The sequence below is a fragment of the Choloepus didactylus genome, chromosome Y (genome assembly GCF_015220235.1).
Source record: "Choloepus didactylus isolate mChoDid1 chromosome Y, mChoDid1.pri, whole genome shotgun sequence".
NCBI lineage: Eukaryota > Metazoa > Chordata > Mammalia > Pilosa > Megalonychidae > Choloepus > Choloepus didactylus.
This window is the reverse complement of record NC_051335.1, coordinates 44,358,390-44,381,496: the sequence shown is the minus strand read 5'-3', so window position 1 is coordinate 44,381,496 and position 23,107 is coordinate 44,358,390. Positions and strand designations below refer to the sequence as shown.

At 36.1% G+C, this 23,107-nt stretch overlaps 1 protein-coding gene across 1 annotated transcript in view; it reads left to right on the top strand.

The window, feature by feature from the left end:
* Positions 1 to 23,107, top strand: part of PHF6 (PHD finger protein 6) — a 47,549-nt gene that overhangs the window by 18,923 nt on the left and 5,519 nt on the right. The window contains 5 exon segments of the mRNA XM_037822859.1: positions 15,109 to 15,278; positions 15,448 to 15,591; positions 19,896 to 19,928; positions 19,930 to 20,001; positions 22,721 to 22,854. Coding sequence (XP_037678787.1) covers positions 15,109 to 15,278; positions 15,448 to 15,591; positions 19,896 to 19,928; positions 19,930 to 20,001; positions 22,721 to 22,854 — 553 coding nt within the window.

The following is a 23,107-nucleotide window of genomic DNA, read 5'->3' as shown; positions in this document are numbered from 1 at the left end:
GAGGACCCGGGGTGCACAGCCTGGAAGAGGGGCCCACTTGCAAGTCTCAGGAGCCATACGCCAATACCAAAGACTTGTGGGTCAGTGGCAGAGACAAACTGTGGCAGGACTGAACTGAAGGATTAGACTATTGCAGTAGCTTTAAAACTCTAGGATCATCAGGGAGATTTGATTGTTAGGGCCACCCCCCCTCCCCGACTGCCCAGAAACACGCCCCACATACAGGGCAGGCAACACCAACTACACACGCAAGCTTGGGACACCAATTGGGCCCCACAAGACTCACTCCCCCACTCACCAAAAAGGCTAAGCAGGGGAGATCTGGCTTGTGGAGAACAGGTGGCTCGTGGACGCCACCTGCTGGTTAGTTAGAGAAAGTGTACTCCACGAAGCTGTAGATCTGATAAATTAGAGATAAGGACTTCAACTGGTCTACAAACCCTAAAAGAACCCTATCAAGGTCAGCAAATGCCACGAGGCCAAAAACAACAGAAAATTATAAAGCATATGAAAAAACCAGACGATATGGATAACCCAAGCCCAAGCACCCAAATCAAAAGACCAGAAGAGACACACCTAGAGCAGCTACTCAAAGAACTAAAGATGAACAATGAGACCCTAGTACGGGATATGAAGGAAATCAAGAAGACCCTAGAAGAGCATAAAGAAGACATTGCAAGACTAAATAAAAAAATGGATGATCTTATGGAAATTAAAGAAACTGTTGACCAAATTAAAAAGATTCTGGACACTCATAGTACAAGACTAGAGGAAGTTGAACAACGAATCAGTGACCTGGAAGATGACAGAATGGAAAATGAAAGCATAAAAGAAAGAATGGGGAAAAAAATTGAAAAACTCGAAATGGACCTCAGGGATATGATAGATAATATGAAACGTCCGAATATAAGACTCATTGGTGTCCCAGAAGGGGAAGAAAAGGGTAAAGGTCTAGGAAGAGTATTCAAAGAAATTGTTAGGGAAAACTTCCCAAATCTTCTAAACAACATAAATACACAAATCATAAATGCTCAGCGAACTCCAAATAGAATAAATCCAAAAAAACCCACTCCGAGACATATACTGATCACACTGTCAAACATAGAAGAGAAGGAGCAAGTTCTGAAAGCAGCAAGAGAAAAGCAATTCACCACATACAAAGGAAACAGCATAAGACTAAGTAGTGACTACTCAGCAGCCACCATGGAGGCGAGAAGGCAGTGGCACGATATATTTAAAATTCTGAGTGAGAGGAATTTCCAGCCAAGAATACTTTATCCAGCAAAGCTCTCCTTCAAATTTGAGGGAGAGCTTAAATTTTTCACAGACAAAGAAATGCTGAGAGAATTTGCTAACAAGAGACCTGCCCTACTGGAGATACTAAAGGGAGCCCTACAGACAGAGAAACAAAGACAGGACAGAGAGACTTGGAGAAAGGTTCAGTACTAAAGAGATTCGGTATGGGTACAATAAAGGATATTAATAGAGAGAGGGAAAAATATGGCAAACATAATCCAAAGGATAAGATGGCCGATTCAAGAAATGCCTTCACGGTTTTAACGTTGAATGTAAATGGATTAAACTCCCCAATTAAAAGATATAGATTCGCAGAATGGATCAAAAAAAATGAACCATCAATATGTTGCATACAAGAGACGCATCTTAGACACAGGGACACAAAGAAACTGAAAGTGAAAGGATGGAAAAAAATATTTCATGCAAGCTACAGCCAAAAGAAAGCAGGTGTAGCAATATTAATCTCAGATAAAATAGACTTCAAATGCAGGGATGTTTTGAGAGACAAAGAAGGCCACTACATACTAATAAAAGGGGCAATTCAGCAAGAAGAAATAACAATCGTAAATGTCTATGCACCCAATCAAGGTGCCACAAAATACATGAGAGAAACATTGACAAAACTAAAGGAAGCAATTGATGTTTCCACAATAATTGTGGGAGACTTCAACACATCACTCTCTCCTATAGATAGATCAACCAGACAGAAGACCAATAAGGAAATTGAAAACCTAAACAATCTGATAAATGAATTAGATTTAACAGACATCTACAGGACATTACATCCCAAATCAACAGGATACACATACTTTTCTAGTGCTCATGGAACTTTCTCCAGAATAGATCATATGCTGGGACATAAAACAAGCCTCAATAAATTTAAAAAGATTGAAATTATTCAAAGCACATTCTCTGACCACAATGGAATACAATTAGAAGTCAATAACCATCAGAGACTTAGAAAATTCACAAATACCTGGAGGTTAAACAACACACTCCTAAACAATCAGTGGGTTAAAGAAGAAATAGCAAGAGAAATTGCTAAATATATAGAGACGAATGAAAATGAGAACACAACATACCAAAACCTATGGGATGCAGCAAAAGCAGTGCTAAGGGGGAAATTTATAGCACTAAACGCATATATTAAAAAGGAAGAAAGAGCCAAAATCAAAGAACTAATGGATCAACTGAAGAAGCTAGAAAATGAACAGCAAACCAATCCTAAACCAAGTACAAGAAAAGAAATAACAAGGATTAAAGCAGAAATAAATGACATAGAGAACAAGAAAACAATAGAGAGGATAAATATCACCAAAAGTTGGTTCTTTGAGAAGATCAACAAGATTGACAAGCCCCTAGCTAGACTGACAAAATCAAAAAGAGAGAAGACCCATATAAACAAAATAATGAATGAAAAAGGTGACATAACTGCAGATCCTGAAGAAATTAAAAAATTATAAGAGGATATTATGAACAACTGTATGGCAACAAACTGGATAATGTAGAAGAAATGGACAATTTCCTGGAAACATATGAACAACCTAGACTGACCAGAGAAGAAATAGAAGACCTCAACCAACCCATCACAAGCAAAGAGATCCAATCAGTCATCAAAATCTTCCCACAAATAAATGCCCAGGGCCAGATGGCTTCACAGGGGAATTCTACCAAACTTTCCAGAAAGAACTGACACCAATCTTACTCAAACTCTTTCAAAACATTGAAAAAAATGGAACACTACCTAACTCATTTTATGAAGCTAACATCAATCTAATACCAAAACCAGGCAAAGATGCTACAAAAAGGAAAACTACCGGCCAATCTCCCTAATGAATATAGATGCAAAAATCCTCAACAAAATACTTGCAAATCGAATCCAAAGACACATTAAAAAAATCATACACCATGACCAAGTGGGGTTCATTCCAGGCATGCAAGGATGGTTCAACATAAGAAAAACAATCAATGTATTACAACACATTAAAAACTCGAAAGGGAAAAATCAATTGATCATCTCAATAGATGCTGAAAAAGCATTTGACAAAATCCAACATCCGTTTTTGATAAAAACACTTCAAAAGGTAGGAATTGAAGGAAACTTCCTCAACATGATAAAGAGCATATATGAAAAACCCACAGCCAGCATAGTACTCTATGGTGAGAGACTGAAAGCCTTCCCTCTAAGATCAGGAACAAGACAAGGATGCCCGCTGTCACCACTGTTATTCAACATTGTGCTGGAAGTGCTAGCCAGGGCAATCCGGCAAGACAAAGAAATAAAAGGCATCCAAATTGGAAAAGAAGAAGTAAAACTGTCATTGTTTGCAGATGATATGATCTTATATCTAGAAAACCCTGAGAAATCAACGATACACCTACTAGAGCTAATAAACAAATTTAGCAAAGTAGCGGGATACAAGATTAATGCACATAAGTCAGTAATGTTTCTATATGCTAGAAATGAACAAACTGAAGAGACACTCAAGAAAAAGATACCATTTTCAATAGCAACTAAAAAATCAAGTACCTAGGAATAAACTTAACCAAAGATGTAAAAGACCTATACAAAGAAAACTACATAACTCTACTAAAAGAAATAGAAGGGGACCTTAAAAGATGGAAAAATATTCCATGTTCATGGATAGGAAGGCTAAATGTCATTAAGATGTCAATTCTACCCAAACTCATCTACAGATTCAATGCAATCCCAATCAAAATTCCAACAACCTACTTTGCAGACTTGGAAAAGCTAGTTATCAAATTTATTTGGAAAGGGAAGATGCCTCGAATTGCTAAAGACACTCTAAAAAAGAAAAACGAAGTGGGAGGACTTACACTCCCTGACTTTGAAGCCTATTATAAAGCCACAGTTGCCAAAACAGCATGGTACTGGCACAAAGATAGACATATAGATCAATGGAATCGAATTGAGAATTCAGAGATAGACCCTCAGATCTATGGCCGACTGATCTTTGATAAGGCCCCCAAAGTCACCGAACTGAGCCATAATGGTCTTTTCAACAAATGGGGCTGGGAGAGTTGGATATCCATATCCAAAAGAATGAAAGAGGACCCCTACCTCACCCCCTACACAAAAATTAACTCAAAATGGACCAAAGATCTCAATATAAAGAAAGTACCATAAAACTCCTAGAAGATAATGTAGGAAAACATCTTCAAGACCTTGTATTAGGAGGCCACTTCCTAGACTTTACACCCAAAGCACAAGCAACAAAAGAGAAAATAGATAAATGGGAACTCCTCAAGCTTAGAAGTTTCTGCACCTCAAAGGAATTTCTCAAAAAGGTAAAGAGGCAGCCAACTCAATGGGAAAAAATTTTTGGAAACTATGTATCTGACAAAAGACTGATATCTTGCATATACAAAGAAATCCTACAACTCAATGACAATAGTACAGACAGCCCAATTATAAAATGGGCAAAAGATATGAAAAGACAGTTCTCTGAAGAGGAAATACAAATGGCCAAGAAACACATGAAAAAATGTTCAGCTTCACTAGCTATTAGAGAGATGCAAATTAAGACCACAATGAGATACCATCTAACACCGGTTAGAATGGCTGCCATTAAACAAACAGGAAACTACAAATGCTGGAGGGGATGTGGAGAAATTGGAACTCTTATTCATTGTTGGTGGGACTGTATAATGGTTCAGCCACTCTGGAAGTCAGTCTGGCAGTTCCTTAGAAAACTAGAGATAGAGCTACCATTCGATCCAGCGATTGCACTTCTCGGGATATACCCGGAAGATCGGAAAGCAGTGACACGAACAGATATCTGCACGCCAATGTTCATAGCAGCATTATTCACAATTGCCAAGAGATGGAAACAACCCAAATGTCCTTCAACAGATGAGTGGATAAATAAAATGTGGTATATACACACGATGGAATACTACGCGGCAGTAAGAAGGAACGATCTGGTGAAACATATGACAACATGGATGAACCTTGAAGACATAATGCTGAGCGAAATAAGCCAGGCACAAAAAGAGAAATATTATATGCTACCACTAATGTGAACTTTGAAAAATGTAAAACAAATGGTTTATAATGTAGAATGTAGGGGAACTAGCAGTAGAGAGCAATTAAGGAAGGGGGAACAATAATCCAAGAAGAACAGATAAGCTATTTAACGTTCTGGGGATGCCCAGAAATGACTATGGTCTGTTAATTTCTGATGGATGTAGTAGGAACAAGTTCACTGAAATGTTGCTATAGTATGTAACTTTCTTGGGGTAAAGTAGGAACATGTTGGAAGTTAAGCAGTTATCTTAGGTTAGTTGTCTTTTTCTTACTCCCTTGCTATGGTCTCTTTGAAATGTTCTTTTATTGTATGTTTGTTTTCTTTTTAACTTTTTTTTTCATACAGTTGATTTGAAAAAAGAAGGGAAAGTTAAAAAAAAAAAAGAAAAAAGAAAAAAGACAAACAAGGAAAAAAAAAAAAAAAAGATGTAGTGCCCCCTTGAGGAGCCTGTGGAGAATGCAGGGGTATTCGCCTACCCCACCTCCATGGTTGCTAACATGACCACAGACATAGGGGACTGGTGGTTTGATGGGTTGAGCCCTCTACCATAAGTTTTACCCTTGGGAAGACGGTTGCTGCAAAGGAGAGGCTAGGCCTCCCTGTATTTGTGCCTAAGAGTCTCCTCCTGAATGCCTCTTTGTTGCTCAGATGTGGCCCTCTCTCTCTAGCTAAGCCAACTTGAAAGGTGAAATCACTGCCCTCCCCCCTACGTGGGATCAGACACCCAGGGAAGTGAATCTCCCTGGCAACGTGGAATATGACTCCCGGGGAGGAATGTAGACCCGGCATCGTGGGATGGAGAACATCTTCTTGACCAAAAGGGGGATGTGAAAGGAAATGAAATAAGCTACAGTGGCAGAGAGATTCCAAAACGAGCCGAGAGATCACTCTGGTGGGCACTCTTACGCACACTTTAGACAACCTTTTTTAGGTTCTAAAGAATTGGGGTAGCTGGTGGTGGATACCTGAAACTATTAAACTACAACCCAGAACCCATGAATCTCGAAGACAGTTGTATAAAAATGTAGCTTATGAGGGGTGACAGTGGGATTGGGAATGCCATAAGGACCAAACTCCACTTTGTCTAGTTTATGGATCGATGTGTAGAAAAGTAGGGGAAGCAAACAAACAGACAAAGGTACCTAGTGTTCTTTTTTACTTCAATTGCTCTTTTTCACTCTAATTATTATTCTTGTTATTTTTGTGTGTGTGCTAATGAAGGTGTCAGGGATTGATTTAGGTGATGAATGTACAACTATGTAATGGTACTGTAAACAATCGAAAGTACAATTTGTTTTGTATGACTGCGTGGTATGTGAATATATCTCAGTAAAATGATGATTAAAAAAAAAAAAAAAAAAAAAAAGAATGTATGAAATGTAAGTCATGATCACAAACATAACCTCAGCTCAGTTTAGGTTCTTGGAATTGTTAAGGAACCAAACTTGTAGTTTATTATTTTACTTAAATTGCTCAAGATATAATGTCTTGCATGGACTCAGTGTTCAGCAAATGTTTGTGACCTGTTCAACTTCTTTGGTTTGAAACTAAGCATGTTAATGTGTCATTTATTTTTGGATGACACTTCCTACTCCTGTAGCTTCTCTTGTGCCAGATGTTAAGAGCAAGATGAATTAATAAAACACTGTCTCAGTTTGGGGGACCAGGAGAGAATACAATTTAGTGACAGACATGTGACCAACTGATTAAGATACAGTGGTGGTACACGAAAGTATTTAGAGAAAGAGGATCATATCTGCATCTTACTCTTAAGCCTTTCAGAAAAAATGTCGAGATGGAGAGAGAATGAATGACAAAGCAAATGTGGTAACATTAACATTTGTGAAATCTGAGTGAAGGGTGTATAGGAATTCTTTGTACTATTTTTACACCTGCTTTGTAAGTCTGAAATTGGTTTAAAAGATACAGTAGTGATAATTGCTAGAATTACAGTGACTATGAAATCCCAAGTTTTGTGAAATGGTATAAAGGAATCCTTTGTGCCTATCTTTGGAGGCTCTGGTTTTGATTTTATTCAGGGATGTGGTGGATTCTCTAGTGGATAATTCTGAAACTTACTATTGTAAAATCATATAACTCAATTTATGTTTCAGGAAATAGAGTCATCGTAGTTGTATCAGAAGTATGTTGAAAGTGCGTTACAATTTGTGTAGACTTTTGAAGGCTTCTCCTGGTTCTGTACTCATTTAGTTTTTCTTTCCCTTGTTCTCTTTCTCTGGAATATGCTGTAATTTCCAGTCCTCATTACTTTTATTTAAAAGCCGTTTTGGGAGATGTTATGTGGTATCAAAATCTTTTAAAAACACTTAGTTTAGTAGCATTGGATAGATTTATAAAGTACTGGGAAGGCAGCATTAGTATACTGATTAAAAGTATGGTCTTTGAAATTAAATCTGTATTTGAATCAGCTCTGCCACTTACTAGTCACATGATCTTGGGAAAGTTACTTAATATCTCTCAGAACCTTCAATACTGCATCTATAAAATGGGGATAAAGAAAGATATGTAACTCATCATATTATTTTAAGGGTTAAATTGTGTAATGCATGTAAAGCTCTTAGCAATATTAGCATAGCGTGTGCTCAGTAGATACTGTGTGCTGTAACATCATCGTCATTCTTGTTATTCCTTTGAAACCTTATGTGCTTTGTTACCATTCATCTTTTTATGTGATCTTCCTTCGAAGATAATAGAATTTAAATTGTGTTTATGATTTAATTTGGAGAATTTTAATGATGTATTCTTGGCACCATGTAGATCTGACTCCATGTTCTGTATTTGATTAGTCAAATTTACTTAACATCCATGTACAAAGTACTGTACTAGTCATTGTATAGGCTCGTCTTTGATTTAACACACTTTTAAAACTTTCATTCCAAGAAGTTTCAAGCATACGCCAAAGTAGAACACCATAATGAATGCCATGAACCCATTACTCAGCTTCAGCAACCATTAGCTCTTAGCCAATCTTGTTTCATATGTAGCCCCATCCACTTCCTCCTTCTTCCATCTGGATTATTTTGAAGTAAATCCCATATATATATCATCTCATTTTAGCACATTTAATGCATGTGCATGAAATAAATCATTTTCCTGGTACTTTTATTGAAAAATCAGAGTTCACTAGTGACACAGTGCATGTGAAACAAATGCACATCACATTTACACTGGATGAAGGGCAGGGCAAGTAGCCCACAGATTGGGAACAAAGTATTCTCACATTGCCTTTGAAGCAACCATAAACCTTCAAAGCAGAGGTGGTAATGCTTACTCCAACATTGCTGCTTTTCCTTTTGCCTTTTCTTATTGAGTGCCTGCTGAGTGTGGGGCACCTTGGGGAATTTAGCAAAGAATTCCCTTGTGGACAAAAAGCTTACAGTCTACACGAGGTATGACGAGTAATAACAGTTGAATGGAATTTTATAGTTGACAAAGCATTTTTCACTAACATTTTCTTAAAACAGCCTTGTAAGGACGGTATTCATTAGTCCCATTTGATACATAAGGAGACTTTGCCTAACAAATATTAAGTAACTTCACCAAGTTAAGACCTAAAGTGGCATCTTCAGGCTTTCTGTCCAGGATTCCATTCTACTTCTTACTGTTGACTAATAAGAGGACTCAGGAGGGGAAGGTAAACAACACAAACCAAGAAGATAGAAGATGAGGAAAACATTGATTTAGGAAGGAGAAGAGACTAGGTAAAGGGACAGGGCTTTACAATACTAGGAGGAGGAGGGTTGGTTTCCTAGTAAGGTGGTCACTTCCCTGCAGTGTGTTTTGGGGGACCCCTGCCCCATACGGGCCATACCAGAGGCAAACAGAAGGGTAACAGAGAGGGCAAGTTAGCCTGGCTATTCAAAGGTGGCATAGACACCTGGGACTATGCTCCTAAGAGGTTAAGAATGTTTGGTGATTATTTGTCTCTGAATTTTTAGCAATTGCAGATGTGTATTCAAGAGTAAGATCTTGTTTTTATTGTATTCATTTGTTGGAATAGGTACATGAATATTGTAAAAATCCCAAGAATATACACTGTAAATCCCACCCTTGCCCTTGAATCTCAGTTTTCCAGTTTCCTTTGCTAAGAGCAACCACTGTTAATCAGTTTCTTGAGTATCCTTCCATAGCAATTCTGTGCATACATAAGCATATGTATAACTGTTGTTTCTGCAACTTCCAGGAACACATATGTGAGAAAATATGTTTCTGTGACAGTGAGTATTACCTTTTTAAAAGTATACCTGTAGTACCTCTGCTACTTCCTAGTTTTGTGACCTTGGGCAACATAAATTAACCTTTCAGAACCTCAGTTTCCTTATCTGTAAAATGGGGAGAAGGAGAGATAATGACTGATACAATCTCATGGGGTTGTGAGGTGCAAATGAAATAATGCACGTAAGCTGCATAGCACATTTATAAAGGAAAAAGCTCAAAAGCTCAAATGTACCTCTTACTATTTTGAATATTACCTATATATACAAAATTTTAACAAATGAAAGCTTTTAAGGTATTGTACAGTTGAGCAAAGATAAATGGAGAAGGATGTTCATTACAATATTACAGCAAAAAAAAAGAGGAAAACAACATACAGGTCATATAATAGGGGGCTGGTTAAATACAATGGACTATTATTAGGTCTTAACAAGAGGGAGGTAAATTTATATATACTGACATGGAGAGTTGTAAAGATCTGTTAAATGGGAAAAGCGAAATAGAAAATAGCATGTTTAGAACACCATTTATTTGTGTATCCTTTTAGAAAACATTTGTATACACAGAAAAAATAATAGCTGAATTTATTGAGAGCTGCTTCTGTTCTAGGCACTGTTCTAAGTACTTTACATGAACTAACTCATTTAATTCACTCAACAACCCTCTGAGGGTCCAAGGACACATAGTATGTGGCAGAGTCAGGATTCAAACCCATGATCTGAACCACTAAGATTGAGAAAAGCAGCAGTAAATGGTGGATACCTCAGGAGGGAGGAGTGGAGGGAGAAAGTAAAAAGGACAGGGAGAAGCACATAGGTAAGGAGTCAGTTGGGATGAGCAGAGCAGGTAGAATTAGAAGATGGAAAGGAAGACTTTTACTTTTTTTATGCAACTGATAACAATTTGATTTTTTCTTTACCATGAACACATAGTTCTTTTAATTATAAAAGAAAAAAAACACATTTTAAAAATGTTAAAGCGTTTTCACAATTTTGAATTAGAAAAAACAAACAAGGGCTAAACATGGAAAATTTAAACACAGGTACCCTGATTAGCTTTGTACTCACATTTTAATGTGCATTTTCAGTTTTTTTCCTTAGGATAAATTCCTAGAAGTGAGATTACTGGGTCAAAGGGTACAAACTTTTTAAGGTTCTTGCTACATGTTGTCATACTGCTTTCCAGAAAGAATTGTGCCAAGTCATATTCCCATCAGCAGTGGTTGAGCATACCTCTTTTGCCAAATTGGATGCTATAAATTCTTTTAATTACAAAAGCAGCAGATTGCCCATTTTTAAAAAATCAAAGTATTAGAAAAAGCCCTCTCCTCACCCCTAAATCACATTCTGTAGGAGTTACTACTAATAAGCATTTGATGTATATCTTCCCATAGTCTTTTTTACATGCATAAAAACTTACATTTATATGCATATGCATACTTTTTTAAAACAGTGTTGTACAACTTTCTGTTCTTGTTCTGTGCTGTAACGTGGACTGCCTTCCCTGCCAGTGCAGACTGATAAACCTCATTCTTTTTAGCAGTTATGTTATATTCCATAGAATAAATAGAACCATGGTTTAAGGATTTCTCTTTAAATAAAAATTTGTTACATCTGTTTTTTCAAGATTACAAGTAATACTGCACCAATCTTCCTTATACGTATATACTTATGTACAAGTGATCCTATAAGGATAGCATCCTAGAAATGGGGTTTCCAGGTCAAAGGAACTGTGCATTTAATGTGAACAGTATTGTCACATTGCGTCTGAAACCATTTACCCATTTATGTTCCCACCAACAGTGTGTGAGCATGTCCAGTTCCTCACACCTATGCTGGATGTTAGCAGTCTTTTTAATTTTTGCCAATCTGATTATCTCGTTTAATTTTCATTTTCTGTATCACTAGTAAGGTTGGACTTCTGTTCATGTTTTTTTTAGCCATTTATATTTCTTCTGTGAATTGCCTGTTCATATTCTTTGCACATTTTTCTTTTGTAGTTTGTGTCTTTAAAATTGATTTGTAAAAAAAAAATAGATCTGTAGGTGCTCTCTATAATATAAGTACTAATTCTCAGTCAATATATGCAACTGATTTTTATCATTTACGTTTTAACTTAGTTTATGGTACCTTTTGCTGTACAGAGGTTTCTAATTTTTACTTAGATCTCTCAATGTTTTCCTCTTTGGCTTCTTAAAGGCTGTTTCAAACCTAGGGTTATAAAAGGTATTTTCTATTATCTTCTATTGCATTTATATTTATTTTATGGTTAGATTTTGAATCCATCTCTATTTTTTCCATATGGTTTGAATGAGGAATATGAATCTTTTTAAAATGGGTACTCAAATGTGCCATCCTGTCTCCTCCTCCCCCCAGCTCATTTGAAATGTTGCCATTATCATACTCTGCATTCCCATATGTATATGAGTCTGTTTTCAAACTTGCTGTTTTCCTCCACTGATTTTTGTGTGTTCCTGTGCCAGCATTTTTTATTGACTTTTTTTAAATTCAGTTTTATTGAGATATATTCACATATCATACAGTCATCCATGGTGTACAATCAGTTGTTCACAGTACCATCATACAGTTGTGCATTCATTACCCCAATCTGTTTTTCGAATAGTTTCCTTATACCAGAAACTGTAAAAATAAGAATAAAAAATAAAAGTAAAAAAGAACACCCAAATCATCTCTCCCCCTATTGTTCTTTTAGTTTTTGTCCCCATTTTTCTACTCATCCATCCATACACTGGATAAAGGGAGTGTGATCCACAATGCTTTCATAATCACACTGTTACCCCTTGTAAGCTACATTATTATACAATCATCTTTAAGAGTCAAGGCTACTGGGTTGCAGTTTGATAGTTTCAGGTATTTTAGCTATTCCAATACCATAAAACCTATAAAGGGTTATCCATGTAGTGTGTAAGGGTACCCACCAGAGTGACCTCTTGACTCCATTTGGAATCTCTCAGCCACTGAAACTTTCTTTTGTTTCATTTCACATCTCCCTTTTGGTCAAAAAGATGTTCTCAATCCCACGATGTCGGGTCCAGATTCATCCCCAGGAGTCATATCCTGCGTTGCCAGGGAGATTTACACCCCAGAGTCAGATCTCATGTAGGAAGGGAGGGCAGCGAGATCACCTGCCAAGGTAGGTGGCTTAGTTAGAGAGAGAGGGCCACATCTGAGCAACAAAGAGGTACTCGGGGAGACTTTTAGGCTGTGCCAGCAATTTAACCACTGTTGCTTTATAGTGTATTTTTATGTCTTTTTAAAAAAGATATTCTTGAGTATTCTTGTCCATTTACTCTTCAAAAAAAATCCGGTCAACTTGAAGTTCCATTTAATTGAGATTTTATTAAATTAGGTGAGCAAGAGCTGATATATTATAATGTCAATCCTGTTCATCCAAAAAACATGTTATCTCTTTCCACTTTGGGCGACTTCTTTCATATTTTTATTTCTAACACATTCTTTGTTGGGTTTATTGTAGCTTTTTATAACTATTTAAAGTTGCCTATTTTGATAGGTGAAAATGATATATCACTTAATTTGCACTTCTTTGATTCTAGAGAGATTTTCTAAAAATTATGTTTATTAACTACTTAATTCTGTGAATTATCTAATGATAATCTTGATCCATTTTTCTCTTGGAGTCTTAGTCTTTGTACGAGCTTGTCATATCATATAAGGATTAATCCTCTGTCACAGGTACAGCAGATGTTTTTCCAGTTTATTGTTTGCCTTTTAATTGTACCACTTTTTTTTTTACTTTCAGAAGTTTGAAAGTCAAATATAATCTATGAATGCTTTGTGTTTTTTACTATTGTTGTTAAAGTCCCCTATAATTTTATACTGAATGATTCCCTTTTTAGGCTCAGTGGGCCATGTGGAAAACTAGTCATGTTGACCTGATAATGGACTCAGTTTTTATGTAATTTCTTTATAGATGTTTAATAATGCAGTTTTAGTATAGTGTTAGTGATTATTTGTTTTAATTTTAAATAACTGTGAATATGCTATGTATATATCAGAATGACTGAAATATTTGGTTATGATTTTTCATTTTTAATTCACGGCAAGTTGAAGTGATTCTGACAGCTTTAATGAAATTTAGGTCTTAAAATTGTCATTTTAAATATTTAGGTAGTATGTACTGGTAGGAAATTTATTATAGTGTTAAGGTAAGAAGGCATCTGAAATTGACTTACTCTGTCTTTGAAGGGAGTGTTTTTCACATGAATTTGTCTTGTTGCCTATAAAACACTCTTCAATAACTTTTACTTTTTATCTTCCTTGCATTCATATAAATTGTTATTAACAGTTTTGCAAACAATCTGATGCTTGTTGTTCCTTAAGTTTATATATTCAGTTGCACTAATTGAATTACCCTTCTCTTATTATAATTAATATGCTTTTATTTCTTAAAATAAAAGCCTTTAAAGCATTTATTAGGAAAGATATTAGCATCTAAGAATAAGAGCTGATAATACTTTCTCATTGAGAAAGTAGTCTCTGGAAATATAATCAGTAACTTGTGGTAAAGGGGATAAAAAATGAAGATATTAGAGCTGTGTTTAAAGCTTTCTGTAGTTTGACCCTAAGGCAAATGAACATTTGGATACTAAATACATTGTCTTGTGTACAGTAGGCCCTCAATAAGTAAAATATTATAATGAATAACTAACTGAAACACCTCTTCCATTAATGATAGACATTCTTTTCAAATTGCTGGGAAATGCACATAAATCCACATAAATTTTGTTTAATCTACTAAAGTATACAGGATTAGCTTGCAACATAGCTTTTCTACTGCTTATGTTAGAAATCCCTTTTGTACTTAATATTTGTTTAATTGTTTGATCAGTTGGTTATTCATTTGTGGGTGATCCTTGTTGAATTTAATCATACAGTTTTCATGATGCTTTGAGGAACTGTCTAGACCAGTGCTGCCCAATACAGTAGTCACTAGCTACATGTGCCTGGTAAGGCCTTGAAATGTGGTTAGTTAGTATGACTGAGAAACTGAAGTTTTAGTTTTATTTAATTAAGATTGACTTAACATTTAAAAAGCCTCTAGTGGCTTCTGTATTGGATAGCACAGATATACCTACTTCATTTTCATCTTATTTTCCCAAGTTATAGTAAGATTCTTTTCCAGGTAAGTGTTCTGATTTCACCAACTGTGTGAGGTAAAATGCTTTAAAACCTATGGTTAAAAAATAATAAAAGAGCTAATTCTAAAAATTAGAGTTTGAAAATGTTTACTAGATTATGTGCACAGGCAAGATCACAAAACTCGTTTTTACAGACTTACTGAATTGAAGGAAATAATTAAGATTGCAAGTATAATAAAATTATTTTTGTATCTGATTTTTGTTCCGTTTATATGAAACATTAAGTTGCTATATTGACCATATCACAGGCCATTTCTCCTCATCCTAAGGAGAAATGTGTGTTCTAAGGACCTATGAACTAATGCTAATTTTAAGATTGGTCTGCATAAGCTTTTGTTAATTTTTAAGCAGCTGATTTAGAAGAAAGTTTTAATGAACATGAACTGGAGCCCTCGTCACCTAAAAGTAAAAAGAAAAGTCGCAAAGGAAGGCCAAGAAAAACTAATTTTAAAGGGCTTTCGGAAGATACCAAGTCCACATCTTCCCATGGAACGGATGAAATGGAAAGTAGTTCTTACGTAAGTAGAAAAATGTTGAGTTTCTTACCTTCTGTAGCACCACGAGTATTTCATTTAAGCTATGTTTATGGGTAAAGCTTATCATATGAAATATTAAATAAGCTTGAGGTACTGATAACATATTTTCATGGAAATTTTTTAAGTTTGTTTTTTTCTTTTGCATTTGCAGAGAGAGAGGTCTCCACACAGAAGCAGCCCTAGTGATACCAGACCTAAGTGTGGATTTTGCCATGTGGGTGAGGAATAAAATGAAGCAAGAGGAAAACTGCATATATTTAATGCCAAGAAGGCAGCTGCACATTATAAGTGCATGGTAGGCAGGGTTCTTTTTATGTGCTTTTAAAAACTTAAGTTATTTTGGAAATCATTCAGCTGGTGACCAAATATAGCACTTATTTTCCCCAGTATGAGTGTTTAAGAATTATGAACAGCATATCCTATAATCCAAAATCTTAATAAACTTCAAATTTTTAAAAATATAGCCTTGGAACTCGGGCAAGATGGCAGCATAGAGAGGAGTGGAAGCTAAGTAGTCCCCCTGGAACAACTACAAAAAACCAGAAACAACTAGTAAATAATCCAGAATAACTGCGGGGGGACAAACGAGACCATCCACTCATCATACACCAACCTGAATTGGGAGGAATGCCCGAGAACACAGCATAAAATCTGTAAGTAAAACCTGCGGATCCAAGTTGGGGTACCCCCTCCCCCATAGCCCGAGCTGCAAAGCCTCCTGGTGCCACAGAGAAGCTCTCTCCCAGCAAGCGAACACAGCTCAGCTGAGCTCCAACTGGGGTTTTAAGTAGCGAGTGTGAACTGCTCACCACAGGTACGCAGCCCCAAAAACAGACAGAGGCTTTGGGTGACGACTGACCTGGGAGAGCCAGAGGGTCGCCTTGGACTGGGTCTGAAGGGGACTATCTGTTTCTTTTTCAGCTCAGCGGACAAAGCCCCAGTCATTTTCAGTTTCCAGGGCTGTGACTCTGGGAAGGGTGGAGACACCACAGGCAGAGAGCAAGACCATTGAAATGCTAATGACCTCCACCTGAGGGGTCTGTCTTCTCTAGGAGGAAAGGGGTGGAGCCCTTTCCATTCAGAACCAGACCCCAGAGCCTGGGGAAACACCATACCTCCTCATACCAGTCACGAATTATAGGCTAACAGGCATCACCTGCTGGGCAGAAAAGCACAGTGACCTGAGGCATCAAAGGGTGGAGCAATTTTCTAAGACACACCCGCAGGGAAACCAGATACCGAATATTTCTTCCCTCTGGGACCTGAGCCTGTTCTGGTCTGGGAAAAACTGATTTGGATAACCAAGGAAACCATGCCTAGACAACAGAAAATTACAACCTACACTAAGAAAAACAAACTTATGGCCCAGTCACAGGAACAAACGTACACTTCAACTGAGATACAGGAATTTAAACAACTAATGCTAAATCAATTCAAAAAGTTTAGAGAAGATATTGCAAAAGAGATAGAGGCTGTAAAGGAAGCACTGGGCATGTATATGGCAGAAATCAAAAGTTCAAAAAAACAACTAGTAGAATCTATGGAAATGAAAGGCACAACACAAGAGATGAAAGACACAATGGAAACATACAACAGCAGATCTCAAGAGGCAGACGAAAACACCCAGGAACTGGAGAACAAAACACCTGAAAGCCTACACGCAAAGGAACAGATGGAGAAAAGAATGAAAAAATATGAGCAACGTCTCCGGAAACTCAAGGATGAAACAAAGTACAATAATGTACATATCATTGGTGTCCCAGAAGGAAAAGAGAAGGGAAAGGGGGCAGAAGCAATAATAGAGGAAATAATTAATGAATATTTCCCATCTCTTATGAAAGACATAAAATTACAAATTCAAGAAGCGCAGCGTACTCCAAACACAAGAGATATGAAGAGGCCTACACCAAGACACTTAATAATCAGATTATCAAATGTCAAAGACAAAGAGAGAATCCTGAAAGCAGCAAGAGAAAAGCGATCTATTACATACAAAGGAAGCTTAATAAGACTATGTGCGGATCTCTCAGCAGAAACCATGGAGGCAAGAAGGAAGTGGTGTGATATGTTTAAGATACTGAAAGAGAAAAACCACCAACCAAGAATCCTGTATCCAGCAAAGCTGTCCTTCAAATATGAGGAAGAGCTCAAAATATTTTCTGACAAACAGACAATGAGAGACTTTGTGAACAAGACACCTGCCCTACAGGAAATACTAAAAGGAGCACTACAGGGTGATAGAAGACAGGAGTGCATGGTTTGGAACACAATTTTGGGAGATGGTAGCACAGCAATGTAAGTATACTGAACAAAGGTAACTATGAATACGGTTAAGAGAGGAAGGTGGGGAGCATGTGAGACACCAGAAGAAAGGAGGAAAGATAAAGACTGGGACTGTGTAACTTGATGAAATTTAGAGTATTCAAGAATTGTGATAAAATGTACAAATATGTTCTTTTACGAGGGAGAACAAGCAAATGTCAACCTTGCAAGGTGTTAAAAATGGGGAGGCATTGGGGGAGGGATGCAATCAGCATGAACTAGAGACTGTAACTAATAGAATCAGTGTATTATGCTTCCTTTAATGTAACAAAGGTGATATACCAAGGTGAATGCAGATAAGAGGGGGTGAAAGGGGAGGCACATTAGACACTTGACATTGGTGGTGTTGTCTGATTCTTTATTCTACTTTGATTTAAGGTTATTTTTCCTTTTGCTGCTTCCTAGCTGTCATTTTTTTTTCCTCTTTCTTTTGCCTCTCTACCTTCTTTGACTTTCCCTCCTGCCTTGTGGAAGAAAAGTAGATGCTCTTATATAGATAGTGGTGAAGGTGATGAACACATAAATGTATGACCATGCAGAAAACCATCGATTATTTACTTGGGATGGAATGTATGGTGAGTGAACAAAACCATATTAAAAAAAAATGGGTTGATGACAAAACCTCGAGGGCAATATACTGAGTGAAATAAGCCAGACACATTAGGACAATTATTGCAGGGTCTCACTGATAGGAACTAATTATAATATGTAAACTCATAGACATGAAATATAAGGTACCAAGATGTAGAACAAGGCTTAAGAATGGGGAGTGGTTGCTTAGTATAGCAGAATGTTCAATTAGGATGAACTTAAATGTTTGGAAATGAACAGGGGTGTTGGTAGCAAGATGTGAGAATAACTAACAGCACCAAATGGCGTGTGAATGAGGTGGAAAGGGAAAGCTCAGAGTCATATATGTCACCAGAAGGAAAGTTGGAGGTCAAAAGATGGAAATGTATAAAACTGAGTCCTATGGTGGGCAATGTCCGTGATCAACTGTACAAATACTAGAAATCACTTCATGAACCAGAACAAATGTATGACAATACAATTAGAAGTTAATAATAGAGGGGCATATAGGGAAGAACTATATACCTATTATAAACTATATACTACAGTTAGTAGTATTTCAACATTTTTTCATAAACAGTAACAAATGTACTGTATCAATACTAGGAGTCAACAATTGAGAGGGGTTGGTTAAGGATAAGGGAGGATTAGAGTTTCCTTTTCTTTTTTTCTTTTTTCATCTTTCACTTTATTTCTTGTCTGGAGTAATGAAAAGTTTCTAAAAATTGAACAAAAATTAAGTGTGATGGATGCACAGCTGTATGAGGGTACCCAGGGGCAAGTGATTGTACACTTTGGATCTTTGGATAATTGTATGGTATCTGAACAGTCTCAATAAAAAAAAGTGAAAGAAATATATAGCCTTTATGCTTTAGTAGGATTTGAAATAATTGTAATTCTGGAGGTTCTGTATTCCAGATAATTAACTGTTTTATGAGTAAATATTTAGCTTTATAAACATGTTATGATGGATATTTTAGGCCTCCAATGTAACTGTAACCTAGTAAATGTCTCTATTATTATATTTAAAGCACTGTATTTCAATTATTCATTCATGTTCCTGTCTCCCCTAATTGAACCTTAAAATTCCTTGAGGACTAGAACTGTATCTTATCTTTGCATCCTTAGATCCAGACCTGGTATATAGCAGGCACACATAACTATGTAACAGAGGTTCTTTTTTGTTTGTTTGTTTTGTTTTGGTCATTTTAATTTTTTAATTACATTCTGTGTATAACAGAGGTTCTTAACCAGTGGTGCATATTTCAAAATATATGCACTCAACCCCCCACCCCCCACCCTCATTAGATCCCAGACTTGCCTTCTTTTAGGGGAGACAGAAAAACACAGGTGACTCTGATCTGCATCTCTGGTTGAAATTTTCCAGTTTAAACCATTTTTTAAAAATTGGAAATGTAAAACAGTTGAACGATGACACGGCGACGTTGTTGTAATGTTTATTTGAAGCAAGGTATTTAATGTTAGCTCCACTCTGGCAATCATCGTTTTATTTCATTATCTTGATTTTCAGTTGCATTTTAATCAGATGTGAATATATTTAAAATATTTGAGTTGATACTTGATTATTAAGGAAAAAATTATCTTTCTTAGGAAATGAAAGTAATATAACACATTTGTTATTATGATGTTTAATCTTTTTCTCACAAGGATTCTGAATGTTAATGTTCCTGCATTTTTCTTCTCTAGTTGTTTTCTTCTGGCACAGTTCAGCTCACAACAAACAACAAGAGCAGAATTTGGAGATTTTGATATTAAAACTGTACTTCAGGAGATTAAGCGAGGAGAAAGAATGGTCTGTGGTTTTATATTTAGGTTATACAACATTACTCTCTCAGCTTTCTGCTTGAAATTTAGAACACATCATAAATTTATCCAGTCATCAAAAAATTTAACATAAAGTAGGCTATATATTAAAAGTCTATTTTTTACTTATTTGCAATATAGTAAAGGATGCTGATGTTATTGACCACTTAATTCCTTTTCTATGTAACTTTGTTACTTAAAAGACTTGTACTGTGAAAACTTAAATTTCATGATATTTGGGAGTCTTCTGATAAAATAAATGAAGATGTGAATATGACATACCTTTTTAAGTTTAAAATCTTACATTTAATTGTTTGTTTGCTTAAAGAAAAATCACATAATCCTAATATAGCATTGAGAACTTCCCCATGTTTTCTTGTTTTGTTGTGTTTTGTTTTATATAAAAGGAAAGGATGTTTTTCAGAGCCTTCTCTTCAATTAAGGTACACATATATATTTATGTCTCTTAAAATATTTATGACAGCTTTAGTTTCTTTTATACAATTCGCCTTAGTCCCATGTTTTTAAACATACTGAATTATTACTAATTAGTAGCTTAGGTTGAAAAATATTTCCATCTTTATTGATCACTTATTTACAGTTTGTGAATATTATAAAATGTCAGTAGAATGCAGTCTTTTCTTTAGGACAGTAGTTGCCTCTGGAAATGACCAATTTTTTTAAACTTTTTATTTTGAAATAAAATCAAACTTACAGGATGGTTGGAAAAATACAAAATCCATACAGAGAACTCCAACATATACTCCACCCAGATACCCAGATCCAGTAACTTTTAAAATTTTACAACATTTGCTGTGTGATACTGTCTAATGTAATCTACTATCTGTTTTCTAAACATGTGAGAGTAGGTTGTATGCATCATGCTTCTTGAACTCTTAATACTTCCATGTGCATTTCCTAAGAACAAGGGTGTTTACTTATGTAACTACCTCAAGAACAGATAACAAATTCAAGAAATTTAACATTGATATTAAGCTTATAGTCTATATTCCAATTTTCTTATATGTCCCAATAGTGTCCTTTTGAGCCTTTTCTCCTCCATTATTAGATCCGGTCCAGGATCATGTATTGCATTTAATACATTGTTAGTATCCCTTTAGTTGCCTTTTATTCTAGTCACTGAAGTATTTTAAAGCAGACCTCAGACTTCATATAATTTCACCTCTACATATTTCAGTATGCGTCACCAAAAAATTAGACATTTTCTTACCTAACCACAGTACCATTATACCTTATAAATTAACAATAATTCCCATGTCATTTAATGCCCATTTCATTTTTGTATTTCCCCAGTTGTCTCAAAACTATATTTTTAAGGTTGATTTGTGTGACTCACAATCCAAATGAGGACCACACATTACACTGGGTTTTTTTTTCTTTTTTACACTGGGTTTTTATATATCTCCTAAGTATTCTAGGACAGTTTCTCCTCCCTGTTTTTATTTCTTTATTTGTGTATGTCATTGACTTGTTGAAGAAAATGGGTTAATTATCCTGTAGAATAACCACATTTTTTATTTCTCTCTTCACTTTTCCATGATGCCATTAACTTGTTCCTCTATCTGCCTTATTTTCTTAAAGTGGATGTTAGATCTAAAGACTTAATTAGATTCAGTTTTAATTTTAGGGGCTAAGAATATTCCACAGGTTGGGACTGTATCATCCATATTTTATCACATCATGCAGGTCATAACGTCTGAGCCTTTAAATCCAGTAATGAGTCTGATCCCTCCATTGTGAAGTTCCCCTTCAGTCTTTCTTCTATTGCTTTCAGACATTAATGACATTTGTCTGAATCCATTAGAAATGACCCTTTCTTTGCCAGACTGCAGTTTGGAGTTGAAGGAAAACATTAAAATGCATTAAATGGTTCAATTAAGAATCTGACTGAGATCCCTGGGAAGCTTAGTAGTATGAAAATTAAGGAAAATAGTCCATCAGGATGCTCTCCCCCACACCCCAAAATAAAAGGGCATCAGGAGTTCAGTAAACTTGGGAACTGTTTGCTATATTCCACTCCCCGGAGAAAAAGTTGAGAAGTTCTGCAGTAATGCAGTCTGCTTAATCTAGCATTTCTCAAACTGACCATGAAAACTTTTTTTTTTTTAAACCAGGCACCTTTTAATCTCAAATATTCTTTAGGCAAGGCTGATCTAGGCAAATGGAAGAGACTTGAAGATTTCAGCACCTTTAGTCTCCCTCTGCTGTTTCCCATACTTGGTATCCAGTCCTCTCTAAGGGGATTGGTTTCCTGTTTTCTTATTCTTTCCCTTGGAAAAGATCTGCTCTCAGGATGGGGGTGCAGGGAAACATCAGCTACTTTAATAATAATCATTCTTTTTTGTGTTTGGCAGTATTAAAGAGTTTCTTACCTGTATTTAGGTGTCAGATCACTGATGGGTAGTGAATGCAATTTTCTAACAGGCAGGCAGTTTAGCAGATGTTAGATCATGGAAATATCAGGGGATGACTTAATATTAGAAATTTTATCAATGAGGTATGGTTTAAATTGAAGCTTTTACGCTATGTGCTATATATAAATTTGGTGTACTCTTTTTCAGTAGAAATTGAGGCCATTTTCTTTGGTATACTGGAATTTTGGGATGAAATATGGCTAAATAGAATAAATAAGAGTTGCATAAACTTTGAAATAGTGTTTATGATTATTCCTCTTTTCCCTTAAGCAGAAATGTACCCTTTGTAGCCAGCCTGGAGCTACTATTGGATGTGAAATAAAAGCCTGTGTTAAGACTTAACATTACCACTGTGGAGTACAAGACAAAGCTAAATACATTGAAAATATGTCACGAGGAATTTAGAAGTAAGAAACAATACTTGTCCATTTTCCTAAACATGCCTTAAATAGATGACTTAGGTTACTTGATCACTGTTCTTAAGTGATGTTTTGCCAGGTGTAGAATACTACGGACTTTATATAAGGAATGAGTACTGTAATTGGCATTTTCTTCTTACATATTTCTGGATTAGTATTCATTCAGTCAATATTTATTATGCTTATTATGTGCCAGGCGTTCATGTGCTAGGAGCTGGGCATACAACAGTGATCAAAACAG